The sequence below is a fragment of the Rhodotorula toruloides genome (assembly GCF_000320785.1).
Source record: "Rhodotorula toruloides NP11 unplaced genomic scaffold Scaffold19, whole genome shotgun sequence".
Classification (NCBI taxonomy): Eukaryota; Fungi; Basidiomycota; class Microbotryomycetes; order Sporidiobolales; family Sporidiobolaceae; genus Rhodotorula; species Rhodotorula toruloides.
The window spans coordinates 168,526-185,721 of NW_015622979.1; the positions used below are offsets into that span (position 1 = coordinate 168,526).

Sequence of the window (17,196 nt, forward strand, 5' to 3'; positions counted from 1 at the left end):
GTACATCCGTAGCGTCTCGTTGCTCTACTGTACAGAATAGCAAGCACGAAGTTTTACTCGCGAGCCTTGCTGTCCCGCTTCACAGAACCAAGCTCTCCCCTCGACCGCTCACTTGTCGCTCGCACCCCCATCGCTAGGGAGGATGCCGCCTCGCAAGGGCACCGTGCAAGCTCAGCTGGCTTCTGACGGCACCGACGAGCCGCGCGCGCACGGATCGGAGGACGGGAGCGGTGCGTTCTCGTGTCCTCCATCATCTCACGCTCCAGGGATGACAACAACCAGTCAATACATTACCACGGACTGGCCACAAGTTGGAACCAGGTTGACGGCTTTTAATTAGACGCTGAAGGAGCACCAAGGGGAGGGGACGAGCAGGGAACAAAGTCCAGCGAACTCGAGCTGACCTCTTCGACGCGTTTTTCTGCGCTCCCAGCAGACTCGCCGACAGCTCGACCTCGTCGCAAGGCTGCGCAGACGAGCAAGGTGGCCGAGGCGGCCGACAGCGACGACGACGAGTTCGGTACGTCGCTCGCGTTCGCCTGCCTCTCCTGTCTACTTGCTCTGTACGGCCGCGTGATGGAATCAACGAGAAACTGCGTTATTGTATCGAGCCGGAGCGGCGATGACTGGACCACCTCACTCCACCGAGCTGATGGCTCAGCAGTGCGAGGACGAGGGAGGGGCTGCGAGTCTGACTTGGGGCTTTCTGCTCGAACAGAGCCTGCGCCTGCTCCGCCCAAGAAGAAGCAGAAGGGTAAGAGGAAGGCCAAGGCGGAGACGGAGGACGAGTACGCTGGCGAGAGCGAGGAGTTCGGTAGGTCCCGGTTCATCCTACGAGTCGGCACAAGGCTGCGTCTTGTCCTGGCTCTCGTCTCGCTGCACACGCCGACTCTTTGCTGCTCGGGCAGAACCTCCTGCGAAGACGGTCAAGCGCTCGACTGCCGGCAAGAAGGGCAAGAGCCGCCGCCCGAAGAAACTCGAGCTCTTCCAGTCGATGCCGCTCGACGTTCTCGCGCTCATCATGGGCGAGCTCGACACGAAGACGGTCCTCGCCATGTCCCGCACTTGCTCGCTCTTTCGTCGCCTGCTTCACTCGCCGCAGGGAACTTCGGTTTGGAAGGCTGCGCGGTTCAACACCTCGAACATCCCCGACTTGACGGCTGGAGATCTCGAGGAATGGATGTACGCTTCGCTCTTGTTCGACTCGACCTGCCAGGTGAGCCCGAGGCGTAGCTCTTCGCGGAACTCGACTTCAATCTCGTCGCCGCAGGTCTGCCACAAGCCTCGCGCCAACGTCACCGACTGGACGCTCCGTATTCGCGCCTGCGCCAAGTGCATGAAGGCGAACAGCAAGCAGCGCCTCAAGATGTACGGCATGCACAACGCTCACCGTCTGGTCTGGGAATGCGTTCCAGAGTCCAAGTGTGCGCTCGCATTCGTCTCGTCCTCCAATCACTCTCAGCTGAGACCCCTCTCTTAGGGTCGCCTGGCTACTTCGATGAGGGCGCGATCTACTCCTTTTTCTGGCTGCCGACCGTCCAAGCCGTCAGCGCTCGCCTCAAGGAGCTCGACGGCAAGCCCGGCTTCGACGACTACGTCAAGGAGCGCAAGCGCATCAAGCAGGCCGCTACTGTCGACGGAGCTGCGATTGGGCGCTGGTGGGCGACGTGGCAGGCGAGCAAGAACATGGACGCCTGGGATGCGAAGTTCAGCCGCCAGGAGAAGTACGACGACTGCTCCTTCCGCCCCCGTTTGCGAGCAGCCCACATTGACGCGTGAGATCGCTTCCCAGGATCAATGCCAAGCTCGTCGAGATGGGCTATACCAAGCGCGAGTAAGCGGACTTGCCTGACCTCCGCTTCTCGCGCAAGCCTGACTCGCCGCTGAACTGTCACAGAATCGACTCGTCGAGCATCCAGAATCACAGCTTGATGAAGCAGGCTCGCGACTTGACTGATCGCATCTGGAAGACGGTTTCTCCGAAGTTTGTCGAGTGAGTTCTCCCTCTCCGCTCTCCTTGTCCACTTGCTGATGCCGCAAACGTCGCCGGCAGAACCCTTGAGAAGGAGAGGGAGGACCGCCGTGCTTACGAGCTCGCGGCTGCGATGAGGAAGCGCGCCGACGCTCTCAAACCGTTCTACGACTCGCTCCAGTCGTCCATCGCGTCCGCCGAGTCCCGCGCGCTCTTCCCGCCTTTCGGCAACTTTCTCATGTTCGACTCGGTCAAGACGCTGTACGAGCCAGAGGACGCCGACCAGTCGCCGACCGCCCTCGCAGCCGCCCGCAACTCGATCATGGACGACGCGAACAGGTTCGCCGCCGAGATCAAGTCTGTCTTCTACTCGCAGCTCGTCAAGGCACACAATGAAGCCGGCACACCGCTTGCGCGCGACCAGGCCGGTGCGGCGACGCTCAGCCAGACCGCGGTCGAGCAGCTCGCGAAGAGGGTCGAGTCGGCGGTCAAGTGCCCGTCCGTCTGGTGCACGACCTACATGACCTTCCCCGCCGTGCTCGACCATTACAAGGTGTGCGGTTCGCAGCCTCTCACGGCCGACTCGCTCTCGGCTAGCGCCGCCAGAATCCTCGCGACCAAGCATGTCATCGCCGTCGTCAACGCCGTCGAGCCGGACCGCTTCAAGGACGACCCGCCTTCCACCACGACCTTGTACGCGCTCGGCACCGCCTTCAAGTGCGACGACTGCAAGTCGAGGGATGGTGCGGTCGGACCGGCGATTTGGAGCGGGCGCTACCAAGGCAGTGCTAGGTGGTCCGGGATGGTGCGCTCGCGCTCCTGCGAAGACATGATGGGGACGCTGAAGACATTTCCTCTTGGTCCACAGGTCCAGCACATTCTCGACAAGCACACCCAGCCGACCTTTGCGCTCCCTACGGTCGAGTACACGCCACCCGCCCCGCCTTCGCCTGGACAGGACAATCCTGGAGGGTTCGTTGTCGAGGATGACGGCTAGGGAGAGCACTTGAGCTTCGCGAGAAGAGGTGAAGCGGCAGGTCGAGAGGAGGGAGGACTGGGTGCGCTTGTCTCGGTAGTTCGCTTGTTCTCGCTTGCCTTCGCTTTTATATTACTTGTCATTGCTTTGCATTTGCTTTGACTGCAATCCACATGCGAGCGAGACGGTGAGTGCAAAGCGATTCCCTCCCTCGTGTGCTCTCTCCCTCTCGCCACTCACGACGACTCGCTCGCTCGCCTCGCGTGGGGCACATACTCGATGTTCTACAACACCGAGATCCTCACGTCGCGCAAGGGCGGCTTCGCGATCTTCTGGCTCGCCGCGACGGTCGGGTCGCGAGGAGGGACGGCGGTTCGCAAGCTCAGCAAGAAGGAGCTCCTCAGCTGCAACGTCGTCAAGGCGTGGTGCGTCTTATAGACTCTCTGAGCGCGTGCAACGCGCCTCCGGACCCTCTCTGACGCAGCTTCGTCTCGCCTCTCCTCCTCGTCCTCGACGACAGCGAGAAGGTGGCAGCGCCGGATGAACCGCTCGCGTTGCGTCTCTCGTCAAATCTGATGGTTGGTATTGCGAGGGTCTACCAGCAGCAGGTGCGCACGACGGCCTTTACCGCTCATTCGCCGCGAAGGGCTGACCCTCCGCTCGCCAGTACACCATCTACGCTTCGGATGTCACGCACATGCACGCCACGCTCAAGAAGGTCATAACCGACTCTGCATTCAACCTGTACGCCCGACGTCCCGCGGAGTCGGTGAAGCCAGACTGCTCACTTGGCTTGTCCTCCTCGCAGGCCCGACGTCACCGTCCAGCCCGAGGTTGCGCCGCCTCCGACGCCTCGCGAAGGCCTTGAGCAGGCGAAGGGAAAGGAGGCGGCGGGAGGAGGCGGTCTCAACCTCGCTTTCAACCAGGGTATCGCACTCACTGGCTTCGACCCGGACTGGGATCTCGGAATTCTCTGGCGTCTGCCGGGCGAGGAGGGTGCGGACGAGATGGAGGGTATCGAAGAGGGGATGTTCACAAGTCCAGCGCCATCCATCGCAGGTCCGCACGCTTTCCCCTCTTTCTCCCGCCAACAACCTTCTCAATCCCGTTTCCTCGGTTCGCGCAGGAGCTCCTGCCGCTGAACACAAGCCCAAGGGCGCACACCAAGCGCGCAAAGCCGACATCACGCTCGCAGAGCCGCACCTGCAGGACTACCTTCTTCGCGGCTTCGAAGGCGCCGACGAGTTTGGGCAGGCAGGCGTCGAGGGCGAGGGCGCGTTGAGCGCGATCTTTGGCGAGGAGGACCAGGTGAGTACCCCGCCAGCTACTGCAAGCGAATAGCGACTGATTTGCGCAACTGTAGGGCTTGCTGTACGGCATTTCGCCAGAACTCGACGCTGCGATTCGGGCGGGCTCGGCTGGGCGCGGCAGCGCAGCTGGCTCGGCGAGGGGACCAGCCGGCTTTGGAGCATCGTCGAGCGCGGTTGGCTACGGAGCAGACCTCGGCGGGTTCGACGATCAGTGCGTCCGGCAGGACCCCCTTCCCTAGATCGCGCTGACTCTCCTCATTCTCCAGCTTCGCTGGTCAGGAGTTCGGCGGTGGAGGAGAGGAGTTTTTCCCTCCTGCGCAGCTTCCTGGCGAAGGCGAGGAGACGTTCGCGGAAAGGGTGAGGAAGGAGCACGAGGAAGCGCAGGCGAGGCTCGAGCAGGCTGGACGAAGGGTGCGTTGCCCCACAGCTTCCAACACCTACACTGTACTCACCTAAAGTGACAGCGTTCGGCAACTCCCCTCGGCGGCGAAGTCAACTTGTCTGGCGAGTTCGTCAGCGTCGGCGATGGCACCCCCTCGACGACCACCCGCAAACGCGTTTCCGACGCCCTTGAGCAGGCTCAGACGAAGGCTGCGGACACGAAGAAGGCCGCGAAGAAGGCGAAGCGAGCCAAGGTCCGCTCGCCGCCGTCCCTCGACGAAGCGAGACTAACTTTGCTCTCTTCACCCAGCTCATCCCGATCGACCGCAGCACCGAGCTCACCGACGACCAGTTCCGCTCGATGCGCGCGACGTATGCGGAGAGGATGGAAGCTGAGCGCAAGAAGGCGGACAAGGCGAGGGAGGAGCGCGAAGCTCACCAGAAGGCGATGGACGCAATCTTCGGCGTTCCCGCTGCATGTGCGTTTTCTTCGGTCTGCATTTGGCCTAACAGAATGCTGCCTGACCCCGTACGTCTTCCGGCAAACAGTCCAGATTCCCGGTCTCGCCGAGTGTGCGTACCATGCGAGCTCCTCCCGCTCCCCGCACTTCCTGACTTCCTCCCTCTGCCTCCAGTCTGGAAGGAGACGGTCGTCGGGCAGATGGCGCCGTTCGAGGGCGGCAAAGCAGCGGGTGCATTGCCACCCCGACCTTCCTAACTCCGCGAAGACTGACTCTCCTTGCCTCAACAGACGAGAAGAAACGTCGTGCTGCTGGGCTCTCGCCGGCGCAGCGCAAGGCAAGGAAGACTGAGGATGCGCCTGAGATCGAGCAGTCGCGCGAGGTGAAGAAACGTCTGAGCGAGCAGCCTGGCTTTGGGGCCGACTTTGGCGGCTTCGATGTCGGCGCCCAGGACTTCTTCGCAGTCCAAGAGTTCGGCGGCGGCGAGGAGTATGGTGCGTGAGCCGAGTTCGTATTCACGAACAAAAGCTTATCCGCTCCGCATGCAGCTCGCGACGGCGACATGGGCGGCTTCGAGCACGGCATCTTCGACCAGGTGCGGGCTGTTGCTCTCCTCACACGCTGAAACTCGGCTGATGCAGCGATGCACAGGACGTCGAAATCGGTCGTGCTGCCAGCGGCGCCGGCTTGACTGGCAGCGGCCGTCCCTCCATGCTTCCCTGGGCAGCCGAGTTGCCGACGAGCGATGCTGGCGGTGCTGGTGGCGAGTAGTCCTTCGCGACATCAAGTACGAGAGACTGACCTCCTTTCTCTTGCAGGCTTCGGTCTCGAAATTGGCGGTCCTTCGAGCGCGGCGGGCGGAACAAGGGTGTCTATGGAAACGCCGCTTCCTCGCGGGTGCGTTGCCTGGTCCAAATATCCCCTCAGAATGCGCTGATGGCTTTTGACGACAGCTCGGCGCAGCGTCGCAGCCGTACGCCGTCTCTTCACGCATCGCCGCTCCCGGGAGGCTCGGTCGAAGCGCTGCTCGAGGAGGGTGGAGAGCTCGTCGGCTTCGAAGGTGCGCGCACCACTTCTCACCCGGCTCAAGGGTACTGAAAACGCTGCGAACAGGCGGCTCGCCGGTGGCGCGCTCGGGCGAGGCGGACGGCGAGGAGGTTCTCCCCGAGACCGACTCGTACCGCTTCCTCAACTACGCCCGCCGCCAAGCCGACGGTCTCGCGGCTGGCGAGCAGCTTTTCTTCAGCGACATCGTCCCCGCGGCCGTCACGACGCCGACTATCGCTGCCGCAGCCTTCTACCACCTCCTCACCCTCGCCATGAAGGGAGAGGTCCGCGTCGAACAGGAGGACCCGTACGGCGAGGTGCGACGCGTCACGTTCGCCTCTCTCGCGCACAACTGACATTCCCCGCCGCGCACAGATTGCTGTCGAAGTCTGAGCCTCGAATGCTTTCCGTCCTTCGCTTGTCTCGCTTGAAATCGTACTCGCTGTCCTACGCTGCTCGCCGAGATCACTTCTTGCCGCCACGAGGACGGATGAACTACGCTTGTATTTTTGCGAGATTATTCGATGCGACGGAAAAGCCTACTCGTAACAGAGGGGGGAGGGAACGAAGGACACGGCGGACGATGAAGCAGACGCCGGCTAGTGCGTAGGCCAGCCATGCTGCTGAGGGTAGTGCGCGGCATGATTGGGGACGGCATAGTAGCCTGAGGGTGGCATCATGCCGGCATCGGCGAGGTGAGGCTGGTGGTAGAAGGTGGTGCCAGGCGGCGACATGGAAGGTTGGAACGAGTGCTGAAGGGGATACGCTTGCTGGTGCTGGTGGTGCTGCTGAGTCGTCGGCGGAGAGTAGAAGCCGTACTGGTCGGCGTAGGCGGGGTGCGAGGAAGGGTCGAAGGCTTGAGGAGGGGGAGGCTGCTGCGCGAAGGAAGTGTACATGGGGGAGGGGGCAGCGGGATAGTACGCAGAGGCAGGCGAGAAGGCAGGCGGGGAGAAGGCGAGGTGTTGACGCTGCTGCTGGGGCGAAGGCGGGAAAGGTGCGCGAGTCGAGACGGGGGAGCTCGAGCCGGCGACCGCGCCGACCGACGAAGCTGCGTCGCCGTACTGCTGACGACGCTGCTCCTCTTCGCGCTGGAGCGCTTCGATGCGAGCCCTCTGCGCGGCAGTCAAAGCATCCGTGCTCGGGCTCGAGACGGTCTTGACCGGCACAGGCGACTGGCCGTCGCGCGAAGGCGCCTTGATCTCGACGCGCTTGTTCGCGCGGGGCGGGAGGAAGTAGCTCGAGCTGGGTGCCGCGGGCGCGGCAGGAAGAAAAGTCGGAGGAGGCGTAGGAACCGGAGGCGAGGGGACGAGGGGGAACGCTTCAGGCGAATAATACGGCTGCGGTGCATGCGGGGCGTAGTAGACCGGGCTGTCCTGGCGATGAACGTAGGCAGCCTGCTGCGCCGCGGCGGCGGAACTTTGAAGGTGCGGCGGGACTTGGTACATCACCGAGGAGTGGATGGCGGCGTCAGGCGGGCGGCGCTGCTCGTACGACGGCAGCGAGACAGCCGGCTGATGGACGGGCTCGATGGGCGGCGAGGCGAATCTGGTCGGATCCGCCGCGTAGAGTACGCTCGCACCCTGCTGTCGACGACGCTCCAAGTCCTCCGCGACCGCCTGCTCCGCCGCCAGCTTCTTCGCCTGCTCCTGCTCCTCGCGAGCCTTGGACTCAGCAGCCTCCGCGTCCGCAGCCTTGGCCGCAGAACCCTTGATCGCGAGCGAAACCTGCTGCTTGCCAGGCAGTTTGACGCTAGCCGACTCGTCCCGGCCTTGTCCCGGTCGGTCGAACAGCGACTCGTCCGGTGCAGCTGTGGTCGCCTCGGGTGCGACGGGCTCCTTCGACGTCGATTGGGCGGACGAGGAAGGCGCAGGCGAGGGGAAGCGGTGTCGAGGGTGGAAGGGAAGGTGGGCGTAGCGAGGATTGATCGCGCCGGGAGGTCCAGTCGCCAAACCACCGCGTCCAGAGATGCCTCCGCGAGCGCTCAGACCGCCCCTACCTCGTCCACGGCCACGCGAACTGGCAAACGCCTCGGAGCCTGCTGTCAATCCGACCATTTCCTGCGCATCAGAAGTGGGCGCCGCCTCTTCGTCCTGCGTCTGCACGTCCGACCGATCGGGCACCGCGCGCTGCCAACCACCTCGACCGCGCCCGCGGCCCGCCGCTCCACCACGACCGCTTCCTCGCCAGAAGGAAGCAAAGGGATCTTCCTTTCCGAGGGACCTGCGACGACGCGGTGGACCATCGAAGAAGCTCGGCTGAGGGATCGGTCGACCGTCCTGATCGCGCTGGACGAAGGCGGGCTGGCGGGTCGCGAGGGGAACGATGGGGGTCGTTTCGCTTGCGCCAGTCAGGGGAACAACGGACGGCGCGACCTGCGAGTTTGCTTTTGGGACGGCGACGGTGGGAGACGAGGAGGCAGGAGATGCGGGAGTCGAGTTGACGAGGCCAAGGGCGAGAGCGGTGCGGGACGGGCGGGAGGGAACAACGGGGCGGGCAGGTTTGGGAGGACGCGTCGACCTGGCGGGCTGAGCAGGTCCAGAAGCCGGTGCCGCAGTGGCTGACGGTGCGGAAACTGGCGCTGCGCCTGTTCCCTCGACACCCGCAGCCTTCTCAGCCTTCTCCTTGAGCTTCTTCTCCTTCCGCTTCTCCTTGACACGCTCTTTCCGCGCCGCCTTCTTCGCCTCTTCCTTCTCGAGCCTTTCCTTCTCCCTGGACGCCCAAGCTTCCGGATCCTTTGCCTTGAGCGCCGCGCTCTTTGCCTCCCGCTTCTGCAACAGCAGCTGCTTCTTGCTCAGCTGCGGCTTATCCTCCTTCGACGCTTCTGACGCGACGGGCGCCTTCTTGGCCGGCGCCTTGGCCGCAGCTCGAGGCGAAGGAAGCGCCTGAACACCGTCGATCGAGAGATTCGCAAAGTCGAGAGTTGGGAGTTCATCCGCACCGCCTTCCCCGGGCGCCGGCATGTCGCTCCAGCTCGGGTGGGCGAGTTGGGCGGTCAAGACGGCTGCTTTGCGGTCGCCGTGGTCGACAGGCGGGAGCTGCTCGACGGAAGCGGCTGCAGGAGTCTTTGGCTCTGGCGCGCCGTCGATCGCGTCCGAGTCGTCCTCATCGTCGTCCTCGTCGGCAGAGTCGGGGGAAGGCGGTTCAAAGTCGGAATCAGAGTCGGAAGCCGTCCCATCTCTCGCATTGCCAGCGGGCGCAACGGACGTCTCTTCCTCTGATTCGGACTCGACGCGCGCGCCACGCCGCCTGAGTGGCTTACGACGACGGGATGGTGAGGTCTTGCCGGCTTTGCGAGGGAGCGCGGGGGCGGGAGACGCGGTGGAAGCAGATGGAGGGGGAGGTGCCGAGTCGGCGGGAGCGGACTGTGGCGGCGCGGGAGGTTGTGCGGGGCTAGTCGACATGCTGTGCTGCGTGGCAGGCGAGTCGAACGCGTCAGCTCGTCCGCCGAAGCGATGCTGGGTCGCGTGAGTTGGACGCGATGAGCGGAGGCGACGAGGCGGACTCACACAGATGCGGGCGGTCGTGAGGATGCGAGTACACGGTACAGACAGAGCAGACAGATGCGGCAGTCAAGCAAGCGGTTCGAGCGGGCCAGGCGAGAGAGTGGCGTCGAGGACAACAACTTGCGGGACTGGTGAGAGGATGCGGGAGGTGAAGTCTCTCGAGATGGCGAAAGGGCGCCTGGAATGCTACGACACAGTCTTTGACATGATCCAATAGTCTACGGCGTCGTCCAGGCCAAAGTTGCCCGGATCCACCTCGTCCTCCGTGTATCTGCGAGAGCAGGTTGTCAAGTCAGCATTCGCGAGTGATGCAGCAGCACTGTCACGCACCCAAGCTTCTCGTAGAATAGGATAGCGTCGCGGTTGGCTGGAGAGCGAGAGTCAGCAGGCGGAAGTCTCGAGGGAAGAGGCGTCACGCACCCTTGAACACGGTGAGCATCGTCTTGTCCATCTTCCACGCTTTTGCTATCCGCTCCAGCGCCTCCATAAGGACCCGACCCACTCCTTTCCGTTGACCAGCCGGATCCACTTGTAGTTCATAGCTGGGCGAGGAGAAAGACTGTCAGCGGAGGCGCAGGAACGTCGTGACAAGCCGCGGCCTCACCAATACGCTACGTCGTATAGCTCTTCGTCGTCATCAGATGCCGTCTCTTCCGTGTCGAAGCGGAAGATGCAGTAGCCGACGGGTTTGTCCGCCGATGTTGGCGAGTAGAGAATGAGGAAGCGCGAGTCGGGGTGGAAGAGCTCTTGTCGCTTCTCTGCGGGGTCGTAGCCTTCTGAAGAGTGCTCGTATCTGTCGCAGAGGATAGAACGGTCAGCTCGCGCTGTGAGGAAAGAGGGAAAGGCGCTCTCGACACACAGTGTCCGCATGTTCTGCTCGAAGAGTGCCCAGATCCAGTCCCGCAAACTGGCCGACAACCCCTTGAGCGTAAGAATGTCTAGCCGTGCACTGTCACAGAAAGAGAAAGCAGATCAGCCTGTCGTACTCGAGCAGAGAACGAACCTGCGACGAACGTCTGGTCCCGCAGCTGCACCTCAACATACGTGCCCTTGCCCTTCCCAGCGCCATAGGACTCTCTCAGTTTGTCCGCCAATGCATCCTGCGTGGCCTGCGAGCGAGTTGTCGCTGGTCAGCGTGCATCGAGGAGGCATGACGGAGCGAGTGTGGGAACACACCTGCTTCGCGAGTTTGACGGCAAGGTGGGCGCGTTTTGGCATAGCGCGAGAGTCACTCTGGCAGTCTAGCAAGTCAAAAGGAGCGGTCGAGCGAGGTGGTGAAGGTCAACCTCGACGCGACCTCACGCCTCACGGGTTGACCATCAACCAACTCGTTCTCACGCTCACACGGCTTGACTGGGCTCGCAGAATGGCTGAGGATGCTCGCAAATGGGCTGTCGAAGGGCTGTGCGACGCGCGCTCGCTGCCAGAGGCTCTCACAGAGCGTCGGTTCCCGCTTCTCCTGCACCACCTCGAGAAGCTCGAACAGCACCGCAACTGGCTCCTGGACACGGCAGAGTATGTGCTGAGGGAGGATGAACAGATGAGGCTCTCGGAACGGGACGCGCACTGGCTCGAGGAGGTGATTCGCCAGAAGAACCGCGACGAGGGCGACATCCGCTTCTGCGCAATCGACTTGTCCTGGCGGAGACTGGTGCGTTTCGCTTCTTCTTCGGCGCAGAGTAAGGGAGCTTGCTGACCCTTACATGCGTCGCGCAGTGCATCGAGACTTGCATCCTCGCTGGCGACCTCGAAGACGCCCGAATCGCCCTCAAAGCCTACTTCACCTCCGACACCTCTGACAGGCGCAAGATCTACAACCTCCAGCCCGACGGGCTCCAGCACCTTCTCGTCTTCGCCAACGCTTACGACGCGTACATCGCCAAGGCGGCGGCGGCGCAGGAGAAGGGGAAGAGGGCGCCGCGGTGGCCGTTCAAGGGCTTGCCGAACGATGGCAAGATTGACGCCGAGCTGCTGGTGAAGATGTCAAAGGACTGGGCATTGTGCGTGTGGAGGCAGTTGCGGAGGATGAAGAAGCTGTTGCACCAGGCGAGTCTCCGCTTTCCCTGAAGATGGCGAGCTTGAGCTGACTTCTTCGATGTGCAGGCCAGGCCGTACCTCATGCGTCCCGAAGTCCAGCAGTTCGTTCCGGCTTCGACGAGCCAATCTCACTCGCAGGACTCGTTGCCGACTCCCGGGCCCAGCTCCGACGCCTTCGGTGCTGCGTCGACATCCGCACGACAGGCCGAGGATCGCGGCTCGCCGAGGAAACGACGACGAACCGAGTCTTCCGATGGCAAAGAGACGCGGCTGCAGGAAGGCGAGGAAGCGGTGGAAGTGATGCACGTCGAGGTAGTCGTGGAGGCAGAGGAGACGGCCGTCGAGATGGACGACGCGACGGATGTCGGCATTGAGGCCGACCAGACACCTGAACCTCCCGCGATCGCAGTAGACGCCGGCTCCTCTCCCGTGCGGGCAACTCCACCGCCTGTCGTATCCGCCGAGCAGCACCCTCCTCCGGTCTCGCCTCGTCGTTCGCCTCGCCTCTCACCTTCTTTACAGCCGACTCCCGAAAGACGCGCTGCCAGCCCTGCGCCGAGTCCGCGACGATCGCCTCGACCGCGCGCGCGTTCGCCCACTTCCCTCACCGCTCCTTCCGCCTTCCTCGCTCCGCCTTCGCCCAACGACGACGCAGAATCGCTACCAGAATCGCAACTTCCGCCTGAGAAGCCGTTCCCGACCGACATCTTCAGCTTGCTCGCGAAGGGTGCGGCCGAGCAGGATCAGAAGCTGCGGAGTTCGCGGAGGATGAGCGAGCCTGCGCCGCCTGCGGAACCGACTCCTCCCCCCGAGCAGACTGCGCCGTCAGAGCCGCAGCCGGCTGTAGCCGAGGAGGAGGCGGACGCACCCCCAGCACGGGAGCCTGTACAACCTTCGCATCCGGCGCCTCCTCCTGCGACGCCCCTCGGACCTAGCGCAAGCACGATCCTCATGCCGCCTCCTCCCGCAACTACCAAGAGCAAGGGATCGACACAGTCGCCGGCCCCGAACGTCTCGACGACAGCACCTGCCCTTGCCTCTTCGCAAGACTCGGTCGAGCCGTCCTCCGCCGAACCGTCGACGCTGCCGTCCGACATTTCGGCTGTAGCGGACCTCTCTGGCGAGTCGCAAAACCAGTCTCAGTCGCAGCCACACGCCACAGACGATCCGCCGCCCGGCCAACCCGCGACCGAACGCAGCGGCAACGTCCCGCCTCTTGCAGGCTTCACCGCGTCAACGTCTGCCTCTCCTGCCGACGTCTCCATGGACGCGCCAACGCCTGCGCAAGGCGCTAAGCAGCTCGTGCCGGACACGCCCGAGTCGTCTGCGCCGCCTGCCAAGGCTGTCGTTGCCGAGACCGTCGAAGCAGCCGTCTCGGTCACCCTCGTCTCGCAGTCGACGCAGTCAACTTCGTCCGGCTCGGGAACGTCGAACCACGTATCCGACTCGCAGTCGTTGGCTGGCGAGCCAAGCGGCAGCAAAAGCGTGGCCATCGTCTCGAGTCTCGAGACCGCCTCCTCATCGCAGCCCAACCCCTTCACCCAGCCCATCCTTCCGACTCGTCCCTTCACACGCGGCACTTCGGTCCAGCCGATCGTGAACGTCCTCGCCACTCCAGCGCAAACAGCCGCGACCGGAACCGGCTCGATTTCGTCGCAGCAGTCTTCCTTCGGTTCCGACACTTCCGGCCTCACGTACCTCTCGCATACCGAGATGGAACGGATCCAGGAGGAAGCGCTTGCAGCTCAGCGAGCAAAGGATGCGGAAGCTGAGAAGCGGAGGAAGCGAGCGGAGCGCGAGGCGGCGGAAGAGGCGCGACGGCAGGCTGAGAGGGAGATGCTTGAGTCGCAGCAGGACGAGGCGAGCCAGGGCATCCTCGGAACGGATGAGGACGACGACATGTCGGCTACGGCATCGCCGGCGAATGTCTCTGTCGAGCGGGTCGAGGCGGACGTGGACAGGATGGATGTGGACGAAATGGATGACGAGATGCCGCTTTCGCAAGCGCCGGTGACGCAGGCCTTCCCGTCGACCCAGGCTGACTTGGGTGATGGTACGACACCTGAAGACGGCTCGCCGGTCAAGGGACGTCCCCGTCGACGCAGCTTCATCGAGGTGGAGAGCGAAGCGGAGAATAATGACGCGCCAGACGTGGACGACGAAGCCGGTGGCTTCCTCGAGTTCGTCAATCTCGACGGGAACGAGTGAAGGGCGCGACTCGCTGCAATAGCTTTATCTCGCGATCGCAACGAGCGAGCCTCTTGCCTTGATAACTGCTCATCCGTTGCGAGAGAAGCCAATACAGCCCCAACTATCCTTAGTCTATGCCTGCTTGGCGAGCCGGATGAACTCGCGGATCTTGTCCAAGTCCTTCTCGCCGTTCGTCTCGACTCCGCCGCTCACGTCGACCGCGAATGGCCGAACTGTCTGCACGCCCTCCTTGATGTTTGCCGCGTCGAGTCCGCCCGCCAGAACAATCGGCAAGTCCCGGTGTCCTTCCTGCACCCGGGACGAGACGAGCCGCTTCGCGACCGCCCAGTCGAAAACCCGTCCCGCACCGCCGCTCAGCGCACCCTTGTCCTTGCTGACCTTGGTGTCGAGCAAAGGCAGGGCATGGAAGCCTGGCCGAGTCGCCTCACGCAGTTGCGCCGCCTCTTCTGCGTCCGCCTCCGCCTTCTCATCGACGTGGAACGCGCGGATGACCGGTACAGGAATGAGGCGAGCCCACTGAGTCGGTTCGGAGCCGTGAAGCTGGACGAGATCGAGGCCGAGAGCGTCAACAGTCGAGAGAACCGTCTCGAGCGATGGGTTCTGGAAGACGCCGACGAAGAGGGGTTTCCGCGGGTGTGCCGAGATGCGCGACGCCTGAAGTGAGAACCAGTCGGACGTGTCAAGTGCGGCAGCAGCGGCTTCTGCCCGCTTTGGGCCGGCGTGGCGTGCGCGAACGGCCGAGATGATCTCGCCTGCTTGAGTGAGCGAGACGTTGCGCTTGCTGCCGGGGACGAAGATGAGGCCGAGGAGGTCTGCACCTGCGTCAGCGGCGGTAAGCGCTGCCTCGGGCGTCTTGAGACCGCAGATCTTGACGAGCGGGGCCTTGCGAGGCGAGGAGGTCGAGTTGCCGGTCACGGCGCCAACGACTGCCGACGCAGCTGCTTGGACAGCCTGCGCGGCGCCGTTGACGAGCGACGAAGGCGCTGCTGAGGACGAAAGGCCGAGGAGCTCCTTGACGAAGGCGCCCTTGTCGTTCGCGCGCATCAAGCTCTCGCCAACGAGGACGGCGCTCACACCCTGCGCCTGATACCGCTCGACGTCCTTGCGACCCGTGATACCGCTGAGCGCGATGAGGATGACCTCGCCAGCGCGCTCGGGGTATTTCTCCTTGATGACATCCGCGATGCGCGAGGTCGTCGACATGTCGACGTTGAAATCGTGCAAGTTGCGGTTGTTGACGCCGATGACCTTGGCGCCGACTTTGAGAGCGCGCTCGAGTTCTTCGGCGTTGTTGACCTCGACGAGAGGCTCCATGCCGCGCGCGACCGAGTGAGCGTAGAGCGAGGCGAGCTTGGCGTCGTCGAGCATGGCGACGATGAGGAGGACGGTGTCGGCGCCGTAGACGCGGGCCTCGTCGATCTGGTACGGGTCGAGGATGAAGTCCTTACGGAGGATCGCAGGGCGATTCGGGAGGGCGTCGACAGCGGCACGGACGGCGCGCATGTCGTCGAGCGAGCCCTTGAACCACTTCGGCTCCGTCAAGACCGAGATGACTGATGCGCCGGCGAGAGCGTACGAGAGGGCAATGGCGGGCGCAGAGGGCGAAGAGGCGTCGACGATGTCGCCCTTGGAAGGCGAGGCGCGCTTGACCTCGGCGAGGAGAGCCATGTGAGGAACGGCCGAGGTCGCAGAAGTCGACGTCGCGCATGGTCGGAGACGCTGGTGGAACGAGATGAGGGGAGGAGGAACGTGGAGAGCGATGAGCGACTCGAGGTCGGACGGCTTGTAGCCTGGAGTCGCCTTGGCCTTGGCGACGTCGAGGATGCGCTGCTGTTCGATCTTTTGAAGGATCGTCGGAACGGCGTTCGGCGAAGGAGCGGAACCGTTGGCAAGAGGTGCAGATGCCGAGAAGCCCTTGACCGGCTCGAGGACCTCGGGAAGCTCGCTCCACCTGCCGCCCTTCCACGACAAGAAGTTGGCGAGCATGAGCTTTCCCTCCTCGGACAAGATCGACTCGGGGTGGTACTGAACCGCCTCGATCGAGTACTCCTTGTGTCGGAGACCCATGATGATTCCGCCTTCGGTGCGCGAAGTGACGACCAGCTCCTCGGGCAGCGAGTTGATGCGCGCCGCAAGCGAGTGGTACCGCGTCCCCGCAACGCCCTGCGCGAGACCCTTGAAGAGGCCCTTGCCGTCGTGCAAGATGGCGCTCGTCTTGCCGTGAACGTACTCTCCGGCTTGCTCGACGACTCCGCCGTATTTGACCGTGATCGCCTGGAGACCCATGCAGACGCCGAGGATGGGGATCTTGCCGGCGTAGTAGTCGATCGCATCGACCGAGATGCCAGAGTCCTTGAGAGGGTGGCCAGGACCGGGCGAGATGACCAGGTGGGTCATGGTCGGGTGCTGGGCGCGGAGCTCGTCGAGCGTGAGGGCGTCGGAGCGGATGACGGTCATGTTGGCGCCGAGGAGGCAGAGGTACTGGTACTGCGAGCGAGTCAAGCCAGCGTTAGCTTGAGGAGGACGGAGGAAGTGTGCGACAAAGAGAGCGCACCAGGTTCCAGGTGAAGCTGCCCACGCAAGAGAAGCATTGTCAGCACTACAGGCTCCCTCTCCATCCCGCCGTACTGCACAATGCAAGATCGGAAGGAAGAATGCGGGCAGCTGAAGCAAGAGCTCACCTGTCGTCTGCAGACGAGGGCGGTCAGCTTTGCTCCTACGAGACTCTTGGAAATGCACTCACAATTGTCCAGCATGACCACATGGTTGTTCGGGTCGATGTGCGGCTTCGGAGCGAGCGAAGAGGAGGCGGACGAAGCGTTGCCGTCGTTGACCGTGAGCGGGACAGAGCCGCCATTACCAATCGGTGCAGCCATTCCTGAGCACTGGCTAGCCTGCAGCTGGTCCTGGAGCAGAGCAGAGCGAGAGGACGGAGCGAGAGGTTTCCCTTGTCCGAGGGTTGACTCCGCCGACGAGTGCTCACACCGCCAGGCTGGCTGCTGAGGAGTCCCAGAGGCTATAATCGCGCTCTTTGCTACAGCCAACTGCTTCGTCGACCCCCGGATGCCGCGGGCCGTCGCGCCTCGCCTCCTCGCCATTCTCATCCGCCCGGCACTCTCCCTCGCCAGGCATCAACGGTGGAGGAATCCAGAGGTGCTGCGCCGACTCAGTTCAGCTTGTTCAAAGCCTACTGCTCTCCGGCGGACAGTGTGCCCCTCGTTCGTCCTTCGGACCTATCACGGTCGCATTGCAGCGGTTCGCCGGCCGCAGACTCGTCTAGCGGTCAAGGAAGGTGCAG

The 17,196-nt window shown here is 63.4% G+C and overlaps 6 protein-coding genes across 6 annotated transcripts; 3 read left to right on the forward strand and 3 right to left on the reverse strand.

The window, feature by feature from the left end:
* Positions 1-142: 142 nt before the first annotated feature.
* RHTO_02559 (F-box domain contaning protein) lies at positions 143-2,969 on the forward strand (the record flags this gene model as incomplete). Its single annotated transcript, XM_016416233.1, has 10 exons — positions 143-230; positions 437-520; positions 719-814; positions 909-1,216; positions 1,271-1,424; positions 1,481-1,724; positions 1,793-1,834; positions 1,898-1,993; positions 2,054-2,777; positions 2,841-2,969. The coding sequence occupies 10 exons, from the start codon at positions 143-145 to the stop codon at positions 2,967-2,969; spliced, it is 1,965 nt and encodes a 654-aa protein (XP_016271730.1).
* A 258-nt stretch (positions 2,970-3,227) lies between these two features.
* Positions 3,228-6,540, forward strand: RHTO_02560 (uncharacterized protein; the record flags this gene model as incomplete). The annotated part of the gene is made up of 18 exons (XM_016416234.1): positions 3,228-3,373; positions 3,433-3,556; positions 3,616-3,692; positions 3,757-4,007; positions 4,075-4,256; positions 4,312-4,469; positions 4,525-4,669; positions 4,723-4,893; positions 4,950-5,118; positions 5,189-5,212; positions 5,275-5,331; positions 5,391-5,594; positions 5,649-5,695; positions 5,752-5,854; positions 5,919-5,997; positions 6,072-6,160; positions 6,214-6,464; positions 6,523-6,540. 18 exons carry the CDS (start codon positions 3,228-3,230, stop codon positions 6,538-6,540), a joined length of 2,295 nt encoding a protein of 764 aa, XP_016271731.1.
* Positions 6,541-6,746: 206 nt separating this feature from the next.
* On the reverse strand, positions 6,747-9,548 carry RHTO_02561 (uncharacterized protein; the record flags this gene model as incomplete). The annotated part of the gene is made up of 1 exon (XM_016416235.1): positions 6,747-9,548. The coding sequence occupies one exon, from the start codon at positions 9,546-9,548 to the stop codon at positions 6,747-6,749; it is 2,802 nt and encodes a 933-aa protein (XP_016271732.1).
* Positions 9,549-9,836: 288 nt separating this feature from the next.
* On the reverse strand, positions 9,837-10,868 carry RHTO_02562 (N-acetyltransferase; the record flags this gene model as incomplete). Its single annotated transcript, XM_016416236.1, has 7 exons — positions 9,837-9,921; positions 9,981-10,017; positions 10,071-10,192; positions 10,255-10,443; positions 10,510-10,599; positions 10,665-10,759; positions 10,827-10,868. 7 exons carry the CDS (start codon positions 10,866-10,868, stop codon positions 9,837-9,839), a joined length of 660 nt encoding a protein of 219 aa, XP_016271733.1.
* Positions 10,869-11,016: 148 nt separating this feature from the next.
* Positions 11,017-13,895, forward strand: RHTO_02563 (uncharacterized protein; the record flags this gene model as incomplete). The annotated part of the gene is made up of 3 exons (XM_016416237.1): positions 11,017-11,301; positions 11,367-11,696; positions 11,754-13,895. The coding sequence occupies 3 exons, from the start codon at positions 11,017-11,019 to the stop codon at positions 13,893-13,895; spliced, it is 2,757 nt and encodes a 918-aa protein (XP_016271734.1).
* A 114-nt stretch (positions 13,896-14,009) lies between these two features.
* On the reverse strand, positions 14,010-16,774 carry RHTO_02564 (anthranilate synthase; the record flags this gene model as incomplete). Its single annotated transcript, XM_016416238.1, has 4 exons — positions 14,010-16,385; positions 16,453-16,468; positions 16,580-16,586; positions 16,642-16,774. The coding sequence occupies 4 exons, from the start codon at positions 16,772-16,774 to the stop codon at positions 14,010-14,012; spliced, it is 2,532 nt and encodes an 843-aa protein (XP_016271735.1).
* Positions 16,775-17,196: the final 422 nt, after the last annotated feature.